General features: G+C 40.5%; 2 protein-coding genes across 12 annotated transcripts in view; one reads left to right on the top strand and one right to left on the bottom strand.

The window, feature by feature from the left end:
• Positions 1-5,315, top strand: part of aopep (aminopeptidase O (putative)) — a 68,723-nt gene extending 63,408 nt beyond the window's left edge. For 6 of the 10 annotated variants that reach the window (XM_079688452.1, XM_079688455.1, XM_079688460.1 and 3 more), the window contains one exon: positions 4,441-5,315. In XM_079688452.1, coding sequence (XP_079544578.1) covers positions 4,441-4,474 — 34 coding nt within the window. In that variant the 3' untranslated portion in view covers positions 4,475-5,315. The remainder of the gene's footprint in view (positions 1-4,440) is intronic. The other 4 variants (XM_079688457.1, XM_079688458.1, XM_079688462.1 and 1 more) reach the window with 2 other exon arrangements.
• A 510-nt stretch (positions 5,316-5,825) lies between these two features.
• The window catches only part of fancc (FA complementation group C), a 39,414-nt gene continuing 24,062 nt past the window's right edge, over positions 5,826-21,177 (bottom strand). For both annotated transcript variants that reach the window (XM_079688876.1, XM_079688875.1), the window contains exons 6-15: positions 21,046-21,110; positions 20,266-20,430; positions 20,003-20,159; positions 13,645-13,700; positions 13,397-13,496; positions 12,298-12,373; positions 10,111-10,213; positions 8,257-8,431; positions 6,956-7,162; positions 5,826-6,583 (exon numbers count right to left, since the gene is read on the bottom strand). In XM_079688876.1, coding sequence (XP_079545002.1) covers positions 6,392-6,583; positions 6,956-7,162; positions 8,257-8,431; positions 10,111-10,213; positions 12,298-12,373; positions 13,397-13,496; positions 13,645-13,700; positions 20,003-20,159; positions 20,266-20,430; positions 21,046-21,110 — 1,296 coding nt within the window. In that variant the 3' untranslated portion in view covers positions 5,826-6,391. The remainder of the gene's footprint in view (positions 6,584-6,955; positions 7,163-8,256; positions 8,432-10,110; positions 10,214-12,297; positions 12,374-13,396; positions 13,497-13,644; positions 13,701-20,002; positions 20,160-20,265; positions 20,431-21,045; positions 21,111-21,177) is intronic.

Raw genomic sequence — 21,177 nt, forward strand, 5'->3', positions numbered from 1 at the left:
CACACACACACAAAGTCATTCATCCCCCAGAAACTTAAAACTACAGAAGATGTGATTATCTAAGAGTGCGTGATTGGGTTTGAGGAGATGAAGATTTGGAAGTGCGGAGGAAGAAAAAGGCTGATGAGGGGGCCGGAGGGTCTTGATGTGGGTCTTTTGTGTGTGTGTGTGTGTGTGTGTGTGTGTGTGTGTGTGTGTGTGTGTGTGTGTGTGTGTGTGTGTGTGTGTGTGTGTGTGTGTGTGTGTGTGTGTGTGTGTGTGTGTGTGTGTGTGTGTGTGTGTGTGTGTGTGTGTGTGTGTGTGTGTGTGTGTGTGTGTGTGTGTGTGTGTGTGTACAGGCCAGTCCGCCAGACAGGTTTTGTATCCTCTCTCCAGCCAGGCACAGGGCTTAGCTGATTGGTGAACAGTGATTGATTTCCTCTTTGTTCACAGTGGCTAAGTTCTGCACCTGAGGAGAGCATGACCCAGACAAGCACACAATGGAAGACAATGAATGTGTGTGACAGAGGAGAGAACACAAGTGTGCTTTTAAGTTTTTACAGTGGTGGCTGTGTGTGTTTATACATTTCAGTCACCAAAGTCTTACCCCTCTGTCCTCTACTGTCTTCTTGCTGCATCCTGACCTTTCCCTTCTTTCTCTTATCTCATTTCACTCTTCTCTTCCCTATCCTGCGTTAACCTCAATTGAAATAGCTCTTTCCAGCTTTACTTGCTGGCATCTATAAAACTTTCCACTGAGACCCTCTCACTCAGAAGAATTAAACACACAAGCATCCTCACAAATTCAAAACGCTTTTTTACTAATGAGCGGCGCTCCACGATCTCCTGCTTTGCCTGTTGTTCTTTCTGACTTCTTTCATCTTCCTTTCTACTCCCACCCCTGCCTCTGTCTCCTCTCAGTTACGTAACATAATAGATAATCCTGCAGATGATGCCAGTTGCACGCTCTGTAGTTCTAGTGAAGGTGAGAGCCAAGTACCTCAGCAGAGAGACTCTACTTCCAGTGCTAATGAGGCCTGGGGAGACCCCAACGCTGCTGACAGATATTTCATCAATGATGGAGCATCATCACCACAGTCACTCACCTTCATCTCCACAATTCACTGTTTTTAACAGCAGACACTCGGTGTGCACTAAAGTTATTCCACATGCTTGATCTACCTACTGCCCGCTTAAAGAGTTGCCGAAAGATTGGAAAACATATCGTAAGAAATTCTGCCTACCAGCACCTCTAAAGCCTTTTTAATTCACATGTCATATGATGTTTGTTGACCAAAGTGTGACAAATAACAAGTTATACAGTGAGTAATGTGCTGAACTTTACTGGCTGAGTGCAGTGACTTTCTGCTATAATTCTTCAGATGTTACGCCATTCCAAAATGTTAAAGTATTTCTTTAAGTTGACAGTTTAATTTAGATAAAGCATGGTAACTAGTTTAAAAGCTTGACATGGCTTGCAGCACTCCAGTGCTCGATATCATCCTCTAAGTACTCAAAGTGCCTTAGGTTTTAAACTTCACATCACTCTGGCAGTGAAAAGTGCCCTCCGTGCCTCTCTAGCTGATATGTATTGATTCGATCTAATCTCGGCACGAGGAAGCGAAGATACAGAGATCCATAAAGCAGACGGATTCCCACTGAACACTTTTTCACAAAGTGTAGAGGAAGACCAGACTGATGCATCAAAGGAGGAACATCTTGCAGCAGCTTCAGAGCTTTCCTTCATTTACTGTAGGGATGACAGTTTCACTTTATTTGGACAATTATGTGTTTCTATAGTGGAGTTACGGTGCGATAAATTGCTATATTGATTTGTCTCAGAGAAACAAAAGGCTGTGATCCTGTAAGGCCCACACTGATAAGAAGGAAGCAGAACTCGTCACTTGGTTCACATCACACTCTTACAGTAATTTAAAAATAATAGTTTTCTAAAAGAGGGTTCTCAAATTATTCAAGAAACGTTTTTCAACATGAAAAAAACAGTTTAACAAAAATAAAGACAAACTTTCTCAGCAACATGAGTAGGTTTATCATGCAAGTCTCTATTTAGCATAGCACAGGCTGCCAAAACAATGATCAATACATCTCAGTCTGACTCGCTTTTCCTTAGAAATAGATTTTTTGCGGAGCTGTTATACAACAACCTCAATTTGCATCCTCCTAACAAACAAAAGTTTCTCTGAAAAAACATATTTCTGCTTTGACTCCAAGCTGTCAATAACTCCAGCTGCACTACATGCAAAGAATAAATCATGTATGGTTGAGACCTTCAGGTTCAAATGAGTGACCCTCTGTACTGTAACTCACTGCCGTGGGTGCAGCCCACTGTTATTACAGCTAATTCTGATGCAAAGCTACACAGTTCTGGACCAATTGCTCCCTAATCAAAACAGTGGCAGATGGATGGAAGTGTATTTTAGGACTGTTAAGTCTTTTTTGGGCGATCAGTATATGAGGCGTGAGGAGGTATTATAGCACTCTATATTCACAACGACAAAATGGCGACTAAGCGAGGACAGATGTGTGAATTAGAAATGAGGGCCATGTGGAGCCTTCCATTTTTAGACCCTATATTTATGGGCTGTTAAAAGAGTAATGACCATCAAAGACCTGTAAAAGAGAGGAATTGCCATCAGAGCCCATATCTAAAAGGTGATTTATTACTCTCTAATGGGAGGGAAATGGTGCTCGGCACATCAAAGGACAAAGCAACAGAGTGTAAAGAAACTGAATATAAATGTATTCGGCCACGTCTTCTTTTTGTCATGCATCTTCACTGAACTGATTGTTTCTTAATTTCAGGTACATTTGAAAGGGTTGTTGTATTAGATTATGGTTGGCAACTTTTTCAATTTTAAGTGTGGCAGTGTGGTCTTGCTGAGGTTTCAAATGTATCAACCAAACATTTCACCAGCTGGTAAAATCCAACAATCTCAGCGGATTAAAGGAACCTACAGTAGTGCGGTTTCTTGTGGGTTTGGCAAAGCCGAACGCAGTCTGAGTTGGCTTTGTTTTTTGATTCATTTCAAACCAAAAAAAATGAAAAACTATGAATACATAGCTGACCAGTGCTTCGTGAGAAAGAGATATTTGGGCTAGCTTCCTGTGCCTACTGAACTGATTAACAGTCCTACAGAACCACTGGCTCAGTTCAGCAGGAACAGGAGTCCAGTCCACTAACCACCCAACAAGACGCAAAGAAAAGCACGAGTCTCAACCTTTATTGGACAAATGAAGGATTCTGGATTTTGTTTCAAAATATACTTTTTTGTCGTTGAATGATTACATCTACGTTGTTGTCTCAATGTTCATTTGATTGTTTTTTGTTATGTATTTTACTGTATAAAGAGATCATTTATCAATTTCATGCATTTAAAGTAAGACTTTCATGGAACCATGTACTGTAATTATCTTAGGACACTATGTATGCCATAAACACATCTAACACGTTTGGTTTGGACCTTCTTTGTAGAGCCAGGCTGATAAATCATTGTTTGTGGTATTAACCTTCACCATACTGTAGTGGATCTATTGCTGATACAATGTGTCCATTCAGTGATTAGTTCATCGACAGACCATTCATTGTAAATACATTTGATAATCAATAAGAATAAGTGCTGATTTAATGATAAGAATATCTTTGGAAAAGCAGCTTTTAGTTATTATGCCCCAACAATTTGGAACAAACTGCCTAAATCGTGCACGTCCGCCGAAACACTTCCTATTTTTAAATCCCGACTAAAAACGCACCTATTTGCTGCTGCTTTTAATACTCACACTACAGTATGCCTTTTTAGTCATGTATTCTGTACCTGCTGTTTATTTATTTATTTAATTTCATTACCTTTGCTTCTTATGCCTGTTTTTAAATGCCTTTTTAATAATGTATTTATGCTGTATTTGTTCTTAAATGTCTTTTGCTTTTAGTCTGTAAAGCACTTTGAATCTCCACGTGCTGAAAAGTGCCAATAAATAAAATTGCCTTGCCTTGCCTGCCTTTGTGTTCGGTTGGACTTGAACAAATGGGCAGTTTAAAGATTGGGATTTGGTTTCTGGAAAATAGGTCACATTTGCTAATATAAACCTAAGTCTAAACAATTCATCAACATATTTAACACATTTTTAGATTAGTTCTTTGCAGCCCTAATTGTGTTTTCATTAGTATTTACTGTAAAACTGCAGGTTATTTTCTAAATACTGTTCTGTAATTAATTAAAGAGATCCTTCAACAACTCTAATGGTCGATCTATTCACAACGGATTCTTAAACCGTCAAATATTTTGTTGTTTTTGGCCAAACAATATCTAATGTGGATTTCTTTGTCAAGACTGAACACACACAGTATTTTTAGCAGAGAGATACCAACTGTTCCGCCCCAGGATATCAAAGTATCCCAGATGTTCTGTAATGCTCTAATCTGAACATTTCTCTCTCTTCCAGGTTCCAACTACAGACGGAGCTGACGGGAGCTTGACTCCAGTCAGACTGCGAGGGTCCAGCGCTCACCTCCTCTTCCTCCGTCGGGGGGCAGACGCTGCAGAATCACTCGGCAGGGTGGAAACAGCCAAGGCAAACTGGCAATGTTCTGAGGCAGCTCTGTCCATGTCTAAATAAATAACTGTGAACAAAAAGCTATACAAACTGTTCTTATAAGGATGCAGGGTGGTTTACCACATTACGCTGTGGTACAAGAGTCAAATGACATTATGCCACCTGTCTAAATGATAGATAGTGGAAGAAAAGAGAGCTATTCTATGGATGAAAACACTGCACAGCCATCGTTGTTTAAAGAACCTGAGCTGCTGTGTTTAGGTTTCTCTGCGTGTGTAGGTGTGACTTCACGTGTGTTTAGTCTGAAGCCATGATCTGGTTCTTCAGAGTTTAGATAGAAAATACTTTCAGGTGAGTCATATTTATACATAACAAATTACATTTGGCCACTGTCCTGTAATGACACTGGAAAATACGTGTAAATGAGGGTTTTGTAACTGCTATGTTAACAAATAATCCTCAGACTTGATATGTTGAAGCTAAAAACATTTTCATATTAAACACATTACTTTTTTAAAGCATTCATTGAAGGAAGAAAACCTGGAGTTAGTACAGCCTGCCTACTAAACTGATGTGATGCTAATAAGTAGAATTATTAGAGCCAGATACATTTTCAGATAACCTAAACATGATTATGTATAACCTATTTCTGGTGGTAGTTCTTTTATACTGTCATACATAAAGGTTGAGTGAAATCCAAGTCATTTTTTAACAAACCAGGTGAAAATATGTTATATTTCTGGATTAAAAAGTCACTGAACAAACTGTGTACTAAGGTGTAATGCTTCACTACAACTTCTCCAAGAGGTCAGACCGTTGTGTTGACTGCAATATCGACCTCAATAAGAACACTCTTCTATTGTATTCAAACAAGGGGATATCATTTTTTAAATGTTGCTTTTGAACCCACTTGCGCGCGTGTGTACACACACACACACACACACACACACACACACACACACACACACACACACACACACACACACACACACACACACACACACACACACACACACACACACACACACACACACACACACACACACACACACACACACACACACACACACACACACACACACACACACACACACACACACACACACACACACACACACACACACACACACACACACAGAATGTTCAGTCGAAGCATAATGAAGGGTAAATGAAAATGGGACATATAAATGCCTGCACTTCAAATTAATGAAACGATGAAAAAGTAATTCTCCATTTTTTTTTAAATAATGAAGAAATATGAAACAACAAAGAGAAAGAAGTGACATCCATTTATTTATATTTTTATCATATTTACAATACTCTTTCAATATCTTATCAACAGAAACATTTGAAAACAAATAGTATTTATACAAAGATAAGTGGCAATTATTTTTCCTTTTCTCCAAAAACAAATGTCTTTCAGTCAGCATGTATAATGTGAAGGATTCTTTTTGTAAGCTAATTTTATGAGTGGGAGGACTTCAACACAATGTACGAGCTGCTGCTTCTTTATAGTGTGATCTGTCACTGCTCAAGTGTCCTTGTGTGTCCGTGTGTGTGTGTGTGTGTGTGTGTGTGTGTGTGTGTGTGTGTGTGTGTGTGTGTGTGTGTGTGTGTGTGTGTGTGTGTGTGTGTGTGTGTGTGTGTGTGTGTGTGTGTGTGTGGTCTGCACATATAATTGTAGCTTCTCCACATAATCTGTCCCTGCTGTGTTGTTTTGACACACTCCTGTCACCGCACCGCAGCACATGTAGACAAGAGCCTGGCTATTTGTCATTCTGCAAAGGTGCCCTGAGAAAACCTGCGTCGAGGATGAACTCACTGCTGCGTGGCTCTGTGATTAATGTTTGTGTGTGTGTGTGTTGGCAGGATTCAATGCTGCACACATATGTGTTAGTGTGTTTTGAAGTGCCTTGATCCTGAGATGAACTCTGTTGGTGTCGCTTGATAAGCAGTTATCTTCGTTGAGTCTGAGCTCCAGTGAGCTGAGAACACACACGGCTTCATTAACCAGACCAGACCGGTTCACCACCTGGACACACGCACAAAGATACAAGATAAAAAAAAGATATGATTGTTGTAGTACAGCTTTACCAGGAAATGGTCACTTGAAATGGTATTACTTTAAAAGATAAGGGGCTTGAAGCCATTAAATAAATACTGTGTGACACTGGGGAAAAGCTCCAGAAAAGCTATAAAGTGGACCTCGAGGTATCATTTTTTTTTATGACAACTGCTTTTATAAGGTCAAAAATGAACATCCAGTCCCAAGTAAAAAAGATATTGTATCGGGACAAAATGTACACCGAGTGCATGTGCATGACTAACCATGGGATGTGTGGAACAAGATGAGGTAATGTCTGAAAGAGATTTTTGGTGGAAGAAAAATAAATCCTTTCCTCACCGTTTGTAGAATCTCTGTTGACCCACTCAGCGATTGTTGGAAGAAAACACAGAAGTTGACTAAGAGACTGAGGATCAAAAAGGGTGACGGTGTTGTTGGCTGAGGTTTTGGGGACAGAAGAGTGACCAATGACTGCACACGGTCAACAGGAAGAGGATGAGCTAAGAACAGAGAGCGTAGGTGGTCCCATGCTTCTTTGGCATGTACCTGGAAACACAGAACAGGATACAGTTATTCACAGCTGACATGTTTATCCACAGTCCACGCTGGAATCAAGATAATTGATTTAAGTTTATTTCCTACAAAACTAAAATCAATTGATTAGTTATTCATTGTTGATTGAACGATCGTAAAGGGAGAGACGGCGGGCACGACAGTGAGTCTCCCAGGTTACGAGAGCAGGCGGACACACAGGAGACAGAGAGATGAAACTCAGGCCAGCGGGCCAGACACTCACTGAGGAATCAATACTACATCGCCACTGTCTCCTTCTCCCCCTCTCAGATCATCAATAATGTATCATTTCTTTCTCTATATTTGTTCCATGGCTTTCAACTACAAGTAGCATGACAACAGACCATTCAAAGTGTCATGTTGTTGAGTTATGATATTACACGTGCTATAGATAGACTGGATATATCCACACTACTACCTTCTCTAGTCATATCAAACAAAGCTCGGCACATCAGTAGTAGGGAATTTTTTTTTGGTTTTATACGATTTGATTCTTCGGGTTTCAATTCAAACTTGATTCCCGGTTACCAAATAACGTATTTTACTCCAGTCTACTGTGCACACAAAGGCTAACTTAAGACAAAAGGTGACATTTCTTTATGCTAAACTTTACTCAAAAGATTTTTGATATTGTTCCTCCCTCAGTGACCTCAACGATATAGGATTCAAGTTATACATACAAAGGTTTCCAAATGAAATGGTAAACAAGACCACAATTACTTCTTTAAGAAACTGAGCACAGTAGTGTTTTAAGCTCGAGACCAGCATGCTAACTCGCTCACTATGGCAAGGCTAACGTTGATGTTTTAAGATAAAATGTTTAGCATTGAACATCTTTAACGTTGCTAATTAGCACTAAACACAAAGTACAGCTGTGGCCGATGGAAATAACATCAGGTTTGTACTTGGTCATAAATTAAAGTTAAACAATGAAATGTAAGTGATACTAGGGGAAAGGTCAGGGGATATATCCTCTGGGGACCATGAATGTCTGGACAAGTTTACCAATTAGATTTAAAAAAAACTTGTAATAATATATTTTATCAATATTGTTTTTGAAACATTACCAGCTGTGACGCTCTGTGGTGCCCTCTGTTGGTGGGGTGGTGGTAGAAGGTGAGCAGCCACAGGGGGGGGCCACAGTCCGCAGGCTGCGATGTGGCCAGCAGCTGGACGGCCACCTGCACCCAGTGGGCACACTGGATCAGCAGGAACCAGGCCTCAAACACCCTGAGGTGCCCCCTAGAGAACAGACCAACACACACAGAGAGCTGCCTTTATCCGTACGCTGGGCATCATGGGGGCTGAAGGACTTTCTGCAAGCAGCACTGTCTGACTGTCTGAGCAATTACTATAAGAGTAGTATAGAGTAAGCAGAAGATCCTCGTAAAATGGAGACTTTGAGACTGCAGCTAGACCCTTCCCTTTGTCTGTTCTGCATGCAGCATGAATATTATACTATTAAAGAAATAACTGAATAATTTAAAGTAAAAATCAGCTATTACCTTGAGCATAATACATATATTTGACCTGCTAGCATGGCAGCAATCTTGATTAAATGAGTCAGCAAGTCCACATACTACGAGACAGAGCTCAAAACTTTGAACAAAAACCACAAGAGGACCTTTAAATACAACATTTGGTCAAATGTATTATCTTTTTTCTATTTCAGTTTGTAATGGTGGGTTATAAACGAAGCATTCTACTGGAACTTCCTGGGTAATTTAGCTTGCAGGGCTATATATAGGTTTTAATATCTATAAACTAAGGTGATTTGGGTGGTTTTCACAGGAAGCGCCAGTGTACAACCAAATTGTTCTCCAAACATTAAAAAACGACTTGGGAAAATAAGGAGAGAAAGGGGGGATATTAAAATACATGTTAACAAGTTGCCAATGGAACCAAGTAAAGTTGTTCAGCAAAGTTTTAATGAAATAATTAGCTGTTGAACCCTCCCAGCCCTACAATAACAGAGTGGGGTCATTTACATGATAAGAGCTTTTCTAATGAGCCACAACTAGAGTGGCTGTCAGTAATATTAATTCTCCCACTGACGGGGACAATGGATGATCAAAGAGACACGAAGCTTTATACAGATCTGATTCAAAATTAGATACTGAATCTCATTATTTCTTCTCATTTATAATACTTCACTCTCTTTTCTGGTAGTCCCGTCGGAAACAAGTGGGACCACAGAAAATTGGATAGCAAAAGTGAGAATGTGACTAGTTTAGGGTTGTTCTTTTTTTACTTTTTAAGCTCTGACTCAAGTCATACGTCCCGTGGGTCTCTCTTTTGCCTTTAGTTGAGCCAAAGCAGATTCCAACAGCTGCAACAAGAGACTATAACTTGGAGCTAGAAGAGAGATAAGAATGTCTCTTTCTCAAATGTCCATAATACCGTCGTTATGCCTCTCTTCCTCATCCTCCTCTTCCCCCACAACTCCCCTCTGCAGAGCCCTGGCAGCTGCATTGGTCACTGTGAGCAACACAACATGCTTCTTCTCCAACGCTGGCTCAGAACAATGTTTTGGGAGTTTAGCTCGGAGCTCCAGAAAGAGCAGCGGTGGGAATAATGGGCCCTGTTAAAAACCGCAGCTGAAGGGTGTCAAGTCAGCCCTCTGCTTTCTGCTTTTTATGAGTATCCTCTGTCCTCTTTTTCTCACTCTCTGCTTTTCTATACCTCATAATAACGTGGCATGTTTTCCTCCTTTGGTTTTTCGTCTATATTCCTTTTCCGGCTCTTATTGGGGTTTTTTAACACCGGATTTCTCAACAGCTCTCTCATTCCGAAGCTCATAGCCTTTCATACTCGGTTTGAGAAGCCACACACTGCACCCGGAAGGACCTCTGACTAAACATCCCCTCAACAGAAGCTCATGGAAATAAGAAACACCCACAAGAACATATTCTCACTCTAACCTGGTGCTTCTGCTTCCGGCCCCCTCCTCTTCCTCCTCGGTCAGTCTCTGTAAGGAGCAGCTGAGCCAGTTCAGGTGATGTCGCCAAGCCTCCTGAGGCATCTCTGCAAGAACAGATTCAGGTATACAAAATATTAAGTTGCAGCACATAGAAGCACCAAGACAGTCTAGATGTGCACAACATTCAAAGCCAGCTATCTAGTCATTGTGAAAGAAATAGTTCAACATTATGGAAAATACATTTATTTGCTTCCTTTCTACTGTATATAAAAAGATGCCACTCTCATATTGGGACAGTAAATATAAAGCTATAATATGTCATATGTTTAATCTTTAAAAAAAATCAAGGGTAAAAGTAAAAACAGGATTTGGCTTAATGGTGGGTAATGTAAGGGACTATTTCTTGCCAATGCATACACAACTTCTTAGCTGTTGCCTGGCAACTTCAAAGTGGGGACAAGAATCCTTACCACAATTGAGTTTATTTTCACTATTGATGAATTTGTCATTTTCTTTATTCATTGTTTGGTATATAAAATGTCAGAAGAATAGTACAAATGCAGACACAAGCCTCAGAGGAGAATCCAGTTATATATTTTTGTGTCCACTTAATAGTAAAACAAAACAAAAGATATGTTCTTTACAATCATATTAAACCAGCAAATATTCACATGGTAGCTGGAACCAGAAATGTTTTTGTAATTTGAAAAAGGTTTTTTTTCAGCACTATTTTACATTTGGGTTTTGTTTGTATTAAACAAATGAGCTGATGAGTGAGCTATGTGCTAGTAGCAGATTGAGTTGACTTTTGACAGAGGCAAACTAGCTGTTTTCTCCTGTTCCCAGGCTTAGTGCAGAGCTAAGCTAAGCAGCTGCTGGCAGTAGCATCCTATTGGTGTACCGACATAAGTGTGGCTTCATTCTTCCAATATAACCCTCAGCAAGAGAGCCAATAAGCTAATTTCCCAGAAGATCTAACTATTCTTATGTTACAATGCAGAATGCTTCTAAATGCAAGACACATTTAGAAAGTGAAGTTAGAGGGTACCACAAGTTACAACTTCACAAACATCAGGCCCAAGTATTTTCCAAGCAGAACTGAACTACTTGACGTTCCTGTTTTCCAGCTATTATTTCTTTAGTGCTTAAAGGATCAGAGTGTTTTTTTGTCACAAGCCACATTGTTCTTTGGAAAATAACTCCCCTACCACAAACCCAATGTTGTACCAAAGCCCTGCAGTATGGCTGACACACACTTTACAGAATACTTTAACACTGCCATGTCTTCATTTATAACTTTTTACAGAGGAAGCACAAATCATGATAAAACTCAAAATGTCTACTTTTCATAGTACCGTTTAGGTTCAAGTAAAACACACACACACACACACACACACACACACACACACACACACACACACACACACACACACACACACACACACACACACACACACACACACACACACACACACACACACACACACACACACACACACACACACACACACACACACACACACACACACACACACACACACACACACACACACACACACACACACAGTAATAATTAACTCTGAGTTCTGGCTGGGCTCCAGTGTGTCCCTAAATGGCTTCATGTAAATCATTCCTGCCTACAGGCCAGCCTGGGCACACACTGATAAGCGCTGCTCCCCTGTGCGCCTACACTCACCTACTAGGCGTCCATTAACAGTATCTAATGTTCCCATAGATAAACACTGGTGTTACATTTTCCTTTTAGATCAAATGTATTCATCTTAATAAAGAATAATAATAATATGCATTATTGTGTATTGTGTTAGAAAATGTATGATTTTAGTTATAGAAGTCAAATGTAGCTTGTACAAAACAGGCAACTCAATACACTTCTGTATTTATTTAATATGATAACCAACACTGCGTATAACTACTGTTCCACATCATGTCTTATAACTTTTATATTTAACATAAAACACTGAGTGTGGTTAACTAACTGTAATTGATTCACACACAAGAGCCCATTCACTCTGCAGCAGGAAAACTCTGTTGACCCACAGATAAATAATACCTGATAGACTTTCTTCTATCAATACAGGGTTTTGTGCATTGTGTAAGAGTTAAATATCCAGATACCTACACACACAGCCACACACGCATACATGGATGAGTGTGTGTGTACACTGACCTGACGGCCGGGTCCAAAGAGGAATCAGCAGACTCTGAGGTGACTGTGGGAACGAGGCCTTCAAAGAACCACTCGTCTGAACAAACACAAAGCACACATTTTCCTGAGCTTCATAAATGTAAATCATTTTTACCTTGAACACATACACCAGTGCTCTGAAAGCCTGAGAAATGACATTTTGAATGGTAGTCTGTGTAACAGTGATACAGTAGGTGCTAATGTGTAATGTAGCGTGTAATAGGGAGCGTTTAGTGCAGTGTGACTTCAGCCATTAACATCAATTCCACTGCGTATACACTGTAGCACTGCCATCTGCTGGTTTACAGAGGTGAAAAGGAGATCAACTATATCCACAGAACTGTTAATTAGTTAGCACATCACACCTACGTTGTAACACATGTGTTTTCCGTCCTATTGACAGTAATGACTGACATGTCAGAGCCTGATAATTCCCCACAGGCACACAGGATGTGTGCATGGAGGTTCCCTGCAGACTCATGTGTATGTGAGAGAATCTGTGGTGCCTGAGAGTTGAAATGTACGTAGTGACACATTAGTGCTACAGCTCACAGTGGTTTCCACATGTCACAGGTGTTTTATCTGTGCAAAGTTAATACCTGCAAATTGATGCTCCAAAAGCTATTTTTATTTATTATCATCGAGACAGATGTGTGAACTGTTGTGTTTGTGTAGTGTGAGTAGCGAGCTGCCAGCTGGAGATGAAGTGATAATGATGTGGAAGATTTATCAAATGTTAAGTGATTTTGCCTGCATGGGGTGTTCCATGTTTATAGCATAGTAGTGTTTTTGTACTCCCAGCTAAGATGGTAAATACGAATAAGTAGACAGCTTTGTAAAGTTGAAAGTTTGCTACATGCAGTCATATATGAAGTAATAAAGAGGAACATGTTGTAATTCCTTGGTCATCAAATTTAGCAGCAGTAGTATTAAATGCGGCCTTTTTATTAAAACAATGTCTGCTCTTGTAACCACAGTTGGCTTCATGATTTTGGATTTCAATCTAATTGTTAAATTGAAATTGTCCAAATAAATATTTAAGTCTGACTTTCACATATTTAGCAGGAAACTTGAGGAATACCTTGTGCTGCAGCAGAGCCAGTTCCCTGAAGAAACAGCTGGAAAAGCTTTGGATGAGATACTTGACGGACTCATTCCCTTCAGCTTGCTTAAGGAAGGATCTGTCGGACACGCACGCCATTATTGGGAATGCCACTGCAGTACGTCAACAAACATTCAGAAATACACACTTTATCAGGGTAGGAACATGACACTAAAAGCCTTTAACACTTAGCACACATAGCCTCAAAATGACACACCAACTCTCACCTGAAGATGTCGTTCACAACCAGAAATATGGAGCAGTGTTGAGCACAGGCTTTAGGCTGAAACACACAAAAAACTCAATTTAAAAATGTTGTAGAATTTGCTGCAATTTTCTTTTTGTTGCTTCAAAGATATGTAAATGTTATGTTGACAGTAAACAAAAGTTGATGATAACCACATGATAATCTATTTCACTAATCCATTCTATTAATTTAAAGGTCCCATGTCCTGCGTCCCCTTGTGTGTTATGTAGCTTTTTATGCATGTAAACGGTCTGGAGAGTCAAAAACCCTCAAAGTACACCCTGTAGAGAGTAAAACTCTAACACAGAAAATACCTGTCTATGCTGCCCCAGAACGCCTCGTTGGAGATTCCTCTTTTTCCATTTGTTTCTTCCGGGAACCTTGTGACGTAACGAGTACCCCATGGTCCAAATGGACCAACCCGCGGAGCCGTTACGTTACGTCCGCTGAGCTGTTACGTTAAGTCCTTAACTTCCTCACACACACACACTCAATCTTTTCTCAGCTGCACCTCCGCAGATTTCTCAGCCTGAGACGGCGGGACACAGCGAGGCTGTGAATCTGTGTGTAAGCACACCCACAGACTCACAGCCAGGCTGTGTGTGTGTGTGTGTGTGTGTGTGTGTGTGTGTGTGTGTGTGTGTGTGTGTGTGTGTGTGTGTGTGTGTGTGTGTGTGTGTGGTGTGTGTGTGTGTGTGTGTGTGTGTGTGTGGTGTGTGTGTGTGTGTGTGTGTGTGTGGTGTGTGTGTGTGTGCGAGCGTGCTCGGGCTGGGTTTCGCTGTGTCTTGCTGACCCGCAAACCACACCAGTAAGCCAGCTAACATTGTCTGCTCCTCGCAGCAGCGAGCCTCGCAACGCAGCATTCTCATCTGTTTGTCATTACTGGTGTCATTTTATGGATGCTAACAAACGCCGCTGTAACGGTGGTGGACTCATCAAAACAGAGTAGGCGAGCTGACCAATCAGAGCACAGTGGGCTCACAGCAGGAGCTCCAACAAGCCGTTTAAGACAGAGAGTGAATACACATACTATACAGAGATGCTTTATGAGAAAACAATGTGAGTTTGGAACATTGCACAATATAAATATATTCTAGTAGACCTCAACAATGGAATTATGATCAGTAGAAATGGCCATGACATGGGACCTTTAACCAAATTGCAATATTAACTTACGATATATGACCACTGGATGTCACTGTTGCATCATCTATACACCCCCATTGAGCCACTGTCCCCCCTTGTTCTCACTCTCTCCTCATTAACCACTCAGTTCTTCCTCCACACACCCACACATTTACTCTCTCATCTCTGCCTAATGCACATTCATCATGTGTTTTAGATTTAACACATTCTAAAACGCCCCATTGCAAACATTTAATAGCTGTACTCTCCACTTCAGCCTCTCTCTACACGCTTATATATGTTGTAGTCCCCAATTAGTCTCACTTTCTCCCTGAACACTCCTATAAGGATATATTCTTCATCATAAGAGCAGCATATGTAGTTAAAGAGCACCACAATCATACATGTATATGTTTTCTATTTGTTTGAATCACATACAGCACATTTTAAACCTGCCATCTGTGTCATCAGTTAATAATGGAGTAAAGCGTCTATTAAATGTTAAATGGACTGTACTTAAATGGATTTACTTATACAGTATAGTGCTTTATCCAGTCTTTACGAGTCACCATTCACCCTTTCAAACCTCATTCACACACAGCAGTGCCACTTGCTCTAGGAAGCTAACATTCACTCGCATTCATACAAAGTTGGCCATGCCATTGGGAACAACCTCTATGGGAACAACTCATGGTTAAGTAGCTTGCCCAAGGACACATCGACATATTGACTGCATTGGCTTGGATCGAACCAACAACCTTCTGGTTGAAAGATCACCACAGCCACAGTTGCCCACTATTAAAAAGCATTCAGTACATCAAAGCCGAAAATGAACCTAAAACCCGTTTCTGTAAAGAGGCGTTTAAGATTTGTTTCCTCCTCCTGTCAAGGCACACATGTACCTCCAAATGTAATGAAAAGGGCCAGGGTAACAGACCAACTGGAGACTAAGTGAGGTCAATCATTACGAACAGCCCCACCCAGTGTTTATATGGCGTCATTACAATAATCCAACACTAATCAAGTGCTTTCATCCTCAATTGTGCCATGTCTGTTTCTCTTTTGTCTTTGCACAGCATCAAATTTAAAAAAACGTGTCGTGCATGTTACTGTTTAGTTTGGAATCCGCAATACGTTGGCCTGCGTTTTATGTGTGTCAGTGTGATCCTGCGTATGTGGCTTTCATGCCAGCATGCATGCGTGTGTGCAGACTGCCATAGTTGCCCCTTCTGAAAACAGATGGGTTTTCTGAGCATCCTCCTCCATAACTTACCACTAATATTTCAAGGGGGGTCAATTACAACACACAACAAAAATCTTTTTTCGTTGGCAGGAAGGCCCAGGATGTGAGTGTTTATTGTTATTGGGTTTGTGTCTCTCATTAGATCAGAGCGGTGGGACTGGCCAAAGTGAGGAATGTGAGCTTAATTTCATGTTTCCCATTTTTGATTGCAGTTTAAACAAGTGAGTGAAAGGGAGAAGAGAGGAGACACAAGGCAGTCAGCTGGTACGCCTCTCAATTTTAGTTTGGGTCTTGCACACATGCACAACAACAGAGACAGACAGGCCTGTGTGTGACATCCAAACAACCTGAAGGCTAAGTGAAACCTAAACGTATGCCTCCCACCCTCTTAACGCCTGACACGCTATACCAGATGCAATATCATAAACAGAGCATGGCGGCCGGAGGCATGTGAGTTTATGTTTATATGTGTGTCAGGGCTCGCATGCATGCACACATGTGCGTGTGAACTAGCAAGGTGATAAAAACAGAGGTGGATCAGAGATGGATGAGAGGGTAAACAAATAGTTCCATCGCGGAACAGAAAGTAAACAGCCAACATGACAGACACACACACACACACACACACACACACACACACACACACACACACACACACACACACACACACACACACACACACACACACACACACACACACACACACACACACACACACACACACACACACACACACACACACACACACACACACACACACACACACACACACACACACACACACACACACACACACACACACACACACACACACACACACACACACACACACACACACACACACACACACACACTTTTATACTGGCTCTTCAATTGACATGCAGGCATATTCCCGTACATTTGGTGTTAGCAGTTCATAAACATGTACACCAATGTGTTCCAATCCATCCTAACTTTTGTTGGATAGTTCTTAAACTGAAAACGAGTGCATTCTAGCCTGATATATATATATATATATATATATATATATATATATACACAGCTCGCTCAAGTGGACCATCACTCGGGGAACACAGGAGTGACACAACTTACAAACTTTGCCTAAATGAACACGAGGCGATAGACAGGTAGGTTCTTGTTTTGTTGATGTTTAAAACTCCCAAAAGGCAAGGCAATCAGTAACCTAGGTAAATAGGACTCCATTCATAACTGTATGCACAAGGTATTGTATTGCTTGGCACAGATGTTTGGCATAAACAATTTGTAGGAAACATGTCCAAATAGATTACCCTCCTACCCTCCACTCCATTTGTACATCTTGCCCACCAGGTGAATAATTACTTTATAGATAGGTCTAGATTTTAAAGTGTTTTGTCTGAGGTTTATGGAATTGTGTAGTTTTAGTGACACATGCGGGGTTGGGTTGTAACGGAATACATGTAACGGCGTTACGTAATCAGAATACAAAAATCCAGTAACTGTATTCAGCTCGCGTTACATTTGAAAAACGAGTAATCTGATTACAGTTACTTTCGTAAACCTGAAGTGAATACATTTTGGATTACTTAGTGGAATTATTGGTGGAAAGATTTCCTCACAACATTTAATATTCATTATTAAAAGGTACAGCCGAATCATCACAGTGCACAAACACGTTTACCGCCGCAGATGGACCAAAAAAGGGAGCGTTTGAAAAAAAAAGGGGCGGGTCCGCTCAGTGAAACAATAACAACGAAACATGGAAGAACAAAAGTCTGCGTTTAAGTCGTGTGTGTGTAGAGGTGTGTGTGGTTAAAACACATCAGCCTGCGGTCGCTCTTAGCCTTATGATTCTGAAGGTAAACACAGCGAAGGCGGTGCGTGAAAGGCACTGCGCGCTCCTCTTCTCAGAGGCTGAGTTAACCCTCCCGCTGCCTCCTGGCGCTGCACAGATTTCATGAAGTGAAGGAGGTTTTCCTTCTCTAAAACAGCTGTGGGCAGCAGATACTGTGAGAGTCACGGACATGAATTCATAGATCAAGGCAGACTGGTGCACACACTCTCCTGTTTTGCCAATCCGGTGGTTAAACAAATATAGCTCTACACCCCTGGCCGACATGTCCTTAAAATGAAGTCCGAGTTCGACATTTTAATTCATGTCCTGCCAACACTGGCAGGACAGAAGGCGACACGCCCGTGCTAAGCCATCTCCCTCACTCCTCACATCCCAAGCTGCATCCCCAAAAAGTTGATTATGTTGTTGCATCGTTTCAGATGTTATGTTTCAGTTGTGCTCTTGATAAGCCAAAAACATTAAAAACACGTTCAGTTTCCTTTTGCTTTTTTTGTCTCCTGTTCACCAAAACATCTGTGATGGAAAAAGAAAGTAATCCAAAAGTAATCTAAAAGTAATCTGATTATTTTTTTAAGACGCGTAACTGTATTCGGATTACTTTCAGAGCCATGTATTCAGTAATCAGTAACTGATTACATTTACAAAGTAACCCTCCCAACCCTGGACACATGTAATCATTTCATTGTCATCCTTGCTTCTCAGACTGGGTGCATAATATGTCTGTGCGATTATATGTCTATGAGCATGTTCCAAAATATTATGGGATAAAAAGCAGCCACTGGAGGCCAAGTTAAAAGAACACAAAACACTGCTGGTATTTTCTGATTGCATTGTAGTAATGAGGACATTATCTTGAACAACACCATAACAACCTATAAATGAGAAATCACTTGTTACTTTTGAACAAGGCATGGTTTTAAGTTATATAAAGTGAGTAGGCCAAGGTCTCCAGTGACAGAGAGTTAAGTACTTACCCAGTACAGTAAAGCTGCGTAGCCCAGGCCAAATGATGTGATATGCCATTTAGAGCTAGCCAAATGATGTGAGATGCATGCAGAGCTTAGCCAAATGGCGTGAGTTAGCCAGGCAAAAACAGTCGATAAAGATCCACCGAAGAACCAAGAACTATGCATACAAAAACATTACAAATGCCATACCTCAAAATAAATGAGCAGGCCTTATATTCAAGCTGTTTGGTTTCACAGTTTACAGAGCAGTTCAATATGGAGCTAAAAACACATGGAGTGTGGAGTGATTTCTGATGTGAGACTCTGTAATGCAGGGCAGATGAGTCAAACTATGTTAATAACAAACCCATTTAACAACAGCAATATGTCACCAATTTACGAACAATGCCGCTAATTCATGCAGCAGAAAATGCCACAGCACAATGACATAATAATCTACACATTTCTCTCCAACTCTAACTGTGAAGATCAAACTAGAACATCATTGGTTACTCGACAGCAGTATCACAATTTGATGATATGCTTAAGAAGCACTCTCACGATCAAATAACAATTCCAGGTCCACAAAAACCTTTCAGTATACTTTGCTCTTTTGCCTGGCTCTCAAAAACCAACTCCTTCCCACAACGATGTTGGAGGAAAAAAAGGTCAAAAATATACTTTAAATCTTGGGTTCCACTACACACTTACCTAGAAAGCACTTGTAAAAACCAGATTTGAAAAAGAATCGAACATTTCACCTATTTCATCCACCATTATCATGATAAGTGGGAGACTATTAATAACATGTATTCATCAGTATTTTTTCACCCCAGCAAAAATGTCTAAAAATAAACGAGATCCAGTTTCTCAACAGAGAAATTCACTCATGTCTTTTTCATTTCATTGCAAACTGAATATCTTTTGCTTATGGACTGTTGAACAAAACAAGCAATTTCAAGATGTCGCCTCATGCTCTGGTAAATCATGATGCAGAAATATCTGACACCGTTTGGCCATTTATATTCAGCAGATTTATTAATAAGAAAAACAATTGTAGCCCTAAACAAAATCAGTATCATAATTGAAACATGTTTTGGGCAAATCAGATCACATCTATCGCAGAAACGCATGCCTTTATGGTTTTTAAGTTAGGATTTTGAGTCCTCATAACAAAAAAAGTACCCACCAGCAAGGACTGTGCCAGTTGCCGCTTCAGCTCCTGTGGTGTGTAACCTGTGTCGGGGAGAACACACTCCAGAAAACTGAGCACTGCCTCCTCCAGACTGGACAGGCTATGATACCACAGAGAGACTACTTCCTGCTCCTCCAATAACACGCATTTACTGAAAGAAAACAGCACCTAATTATATAACATCTGAAATATTCCAAAAAGGATTCATCTAATACAGTAAATGAAAAAAAAATGGTTTTACAGCAGGAACTCCCTACCTGGAGTAGGCAGAGGTCAGAGCGTCCAGGAAGTCTTGACTGAGTGCTGCCCTGACACAAGTCGCTGGCTGCTGCAACAGAGCTCTGATGAGAGGAGCCGCCTCGGGGAGAGAGACCAGGGGGACACAAGCCTCTGACGCTGCCAGAAGGTTGTCACACGAACACCTGCACCGAGACAAAATCTGCATTATCTGAAATTCTAATCAATGACCTGCAAAGGAAAAAAAAGTGTCATATCATCTCAAGATTCAAAGCTTTTATTGTCATTTGTACATAGCTAATGTAGTTATGTCAATGAAAATCTTAGCTCACAGGCTCCTCCAACAGTGCAACATAATAAAACATATAAAATAGTGCAAGTAAATACCAATCTTATTATGTTAAGATTTTACGCTAATTTTGACAAATTGCATACCACTCTGCATGCCAGCAATAACGTAAGTGGGGAAGACTTTTTCATTAGTAGAAGCTTGATTCTAGTGGAGCTGCAGCAATTAGTCAGTTAATCAGCCACTAGTTTTATAATGTGGATATTTTTCATAAAGAAGTCCCTAAAACGTGTCTGCTTGGTAAATGTAAGGATTCACTTCTTTCTGATTTTGTCTGTAGGACAGCCAAACAAGATATGTGAACAGTTTAAAATGGGCTGTTGAAAACATGATCATTTCCCCCCCACTATTTCTTGATTTTTATAGACCAAAAAATGATTCAAGAAAGGAATCAGCAGATTAATCAACTAGGAAAATAACTGTTACAGCTCTGGTTACTTCTGTGTTATACCTTTGATTAATGTCGACCAAAGAACTGCAGCTGTTCCCAATGTTTTCCTGCAGCTTTGCCACCATCTGAAATGAAGGAATTAGTACTGCTTTAATTACATACATAAAGTATCAACAAAGGCACAAATATGTC

Source organism: Notothenia rossii (genome assembly GCF_949606895.1).
Source record: "Notothenia rossii genome assembly, chromosome: 6".
Taxonomy (NCBI): Eukaryota; Metazoa; Chordata; class Actinopteri; order Perciformes; family Nototheniidae; genus Notothenia; species Notothenia rossii.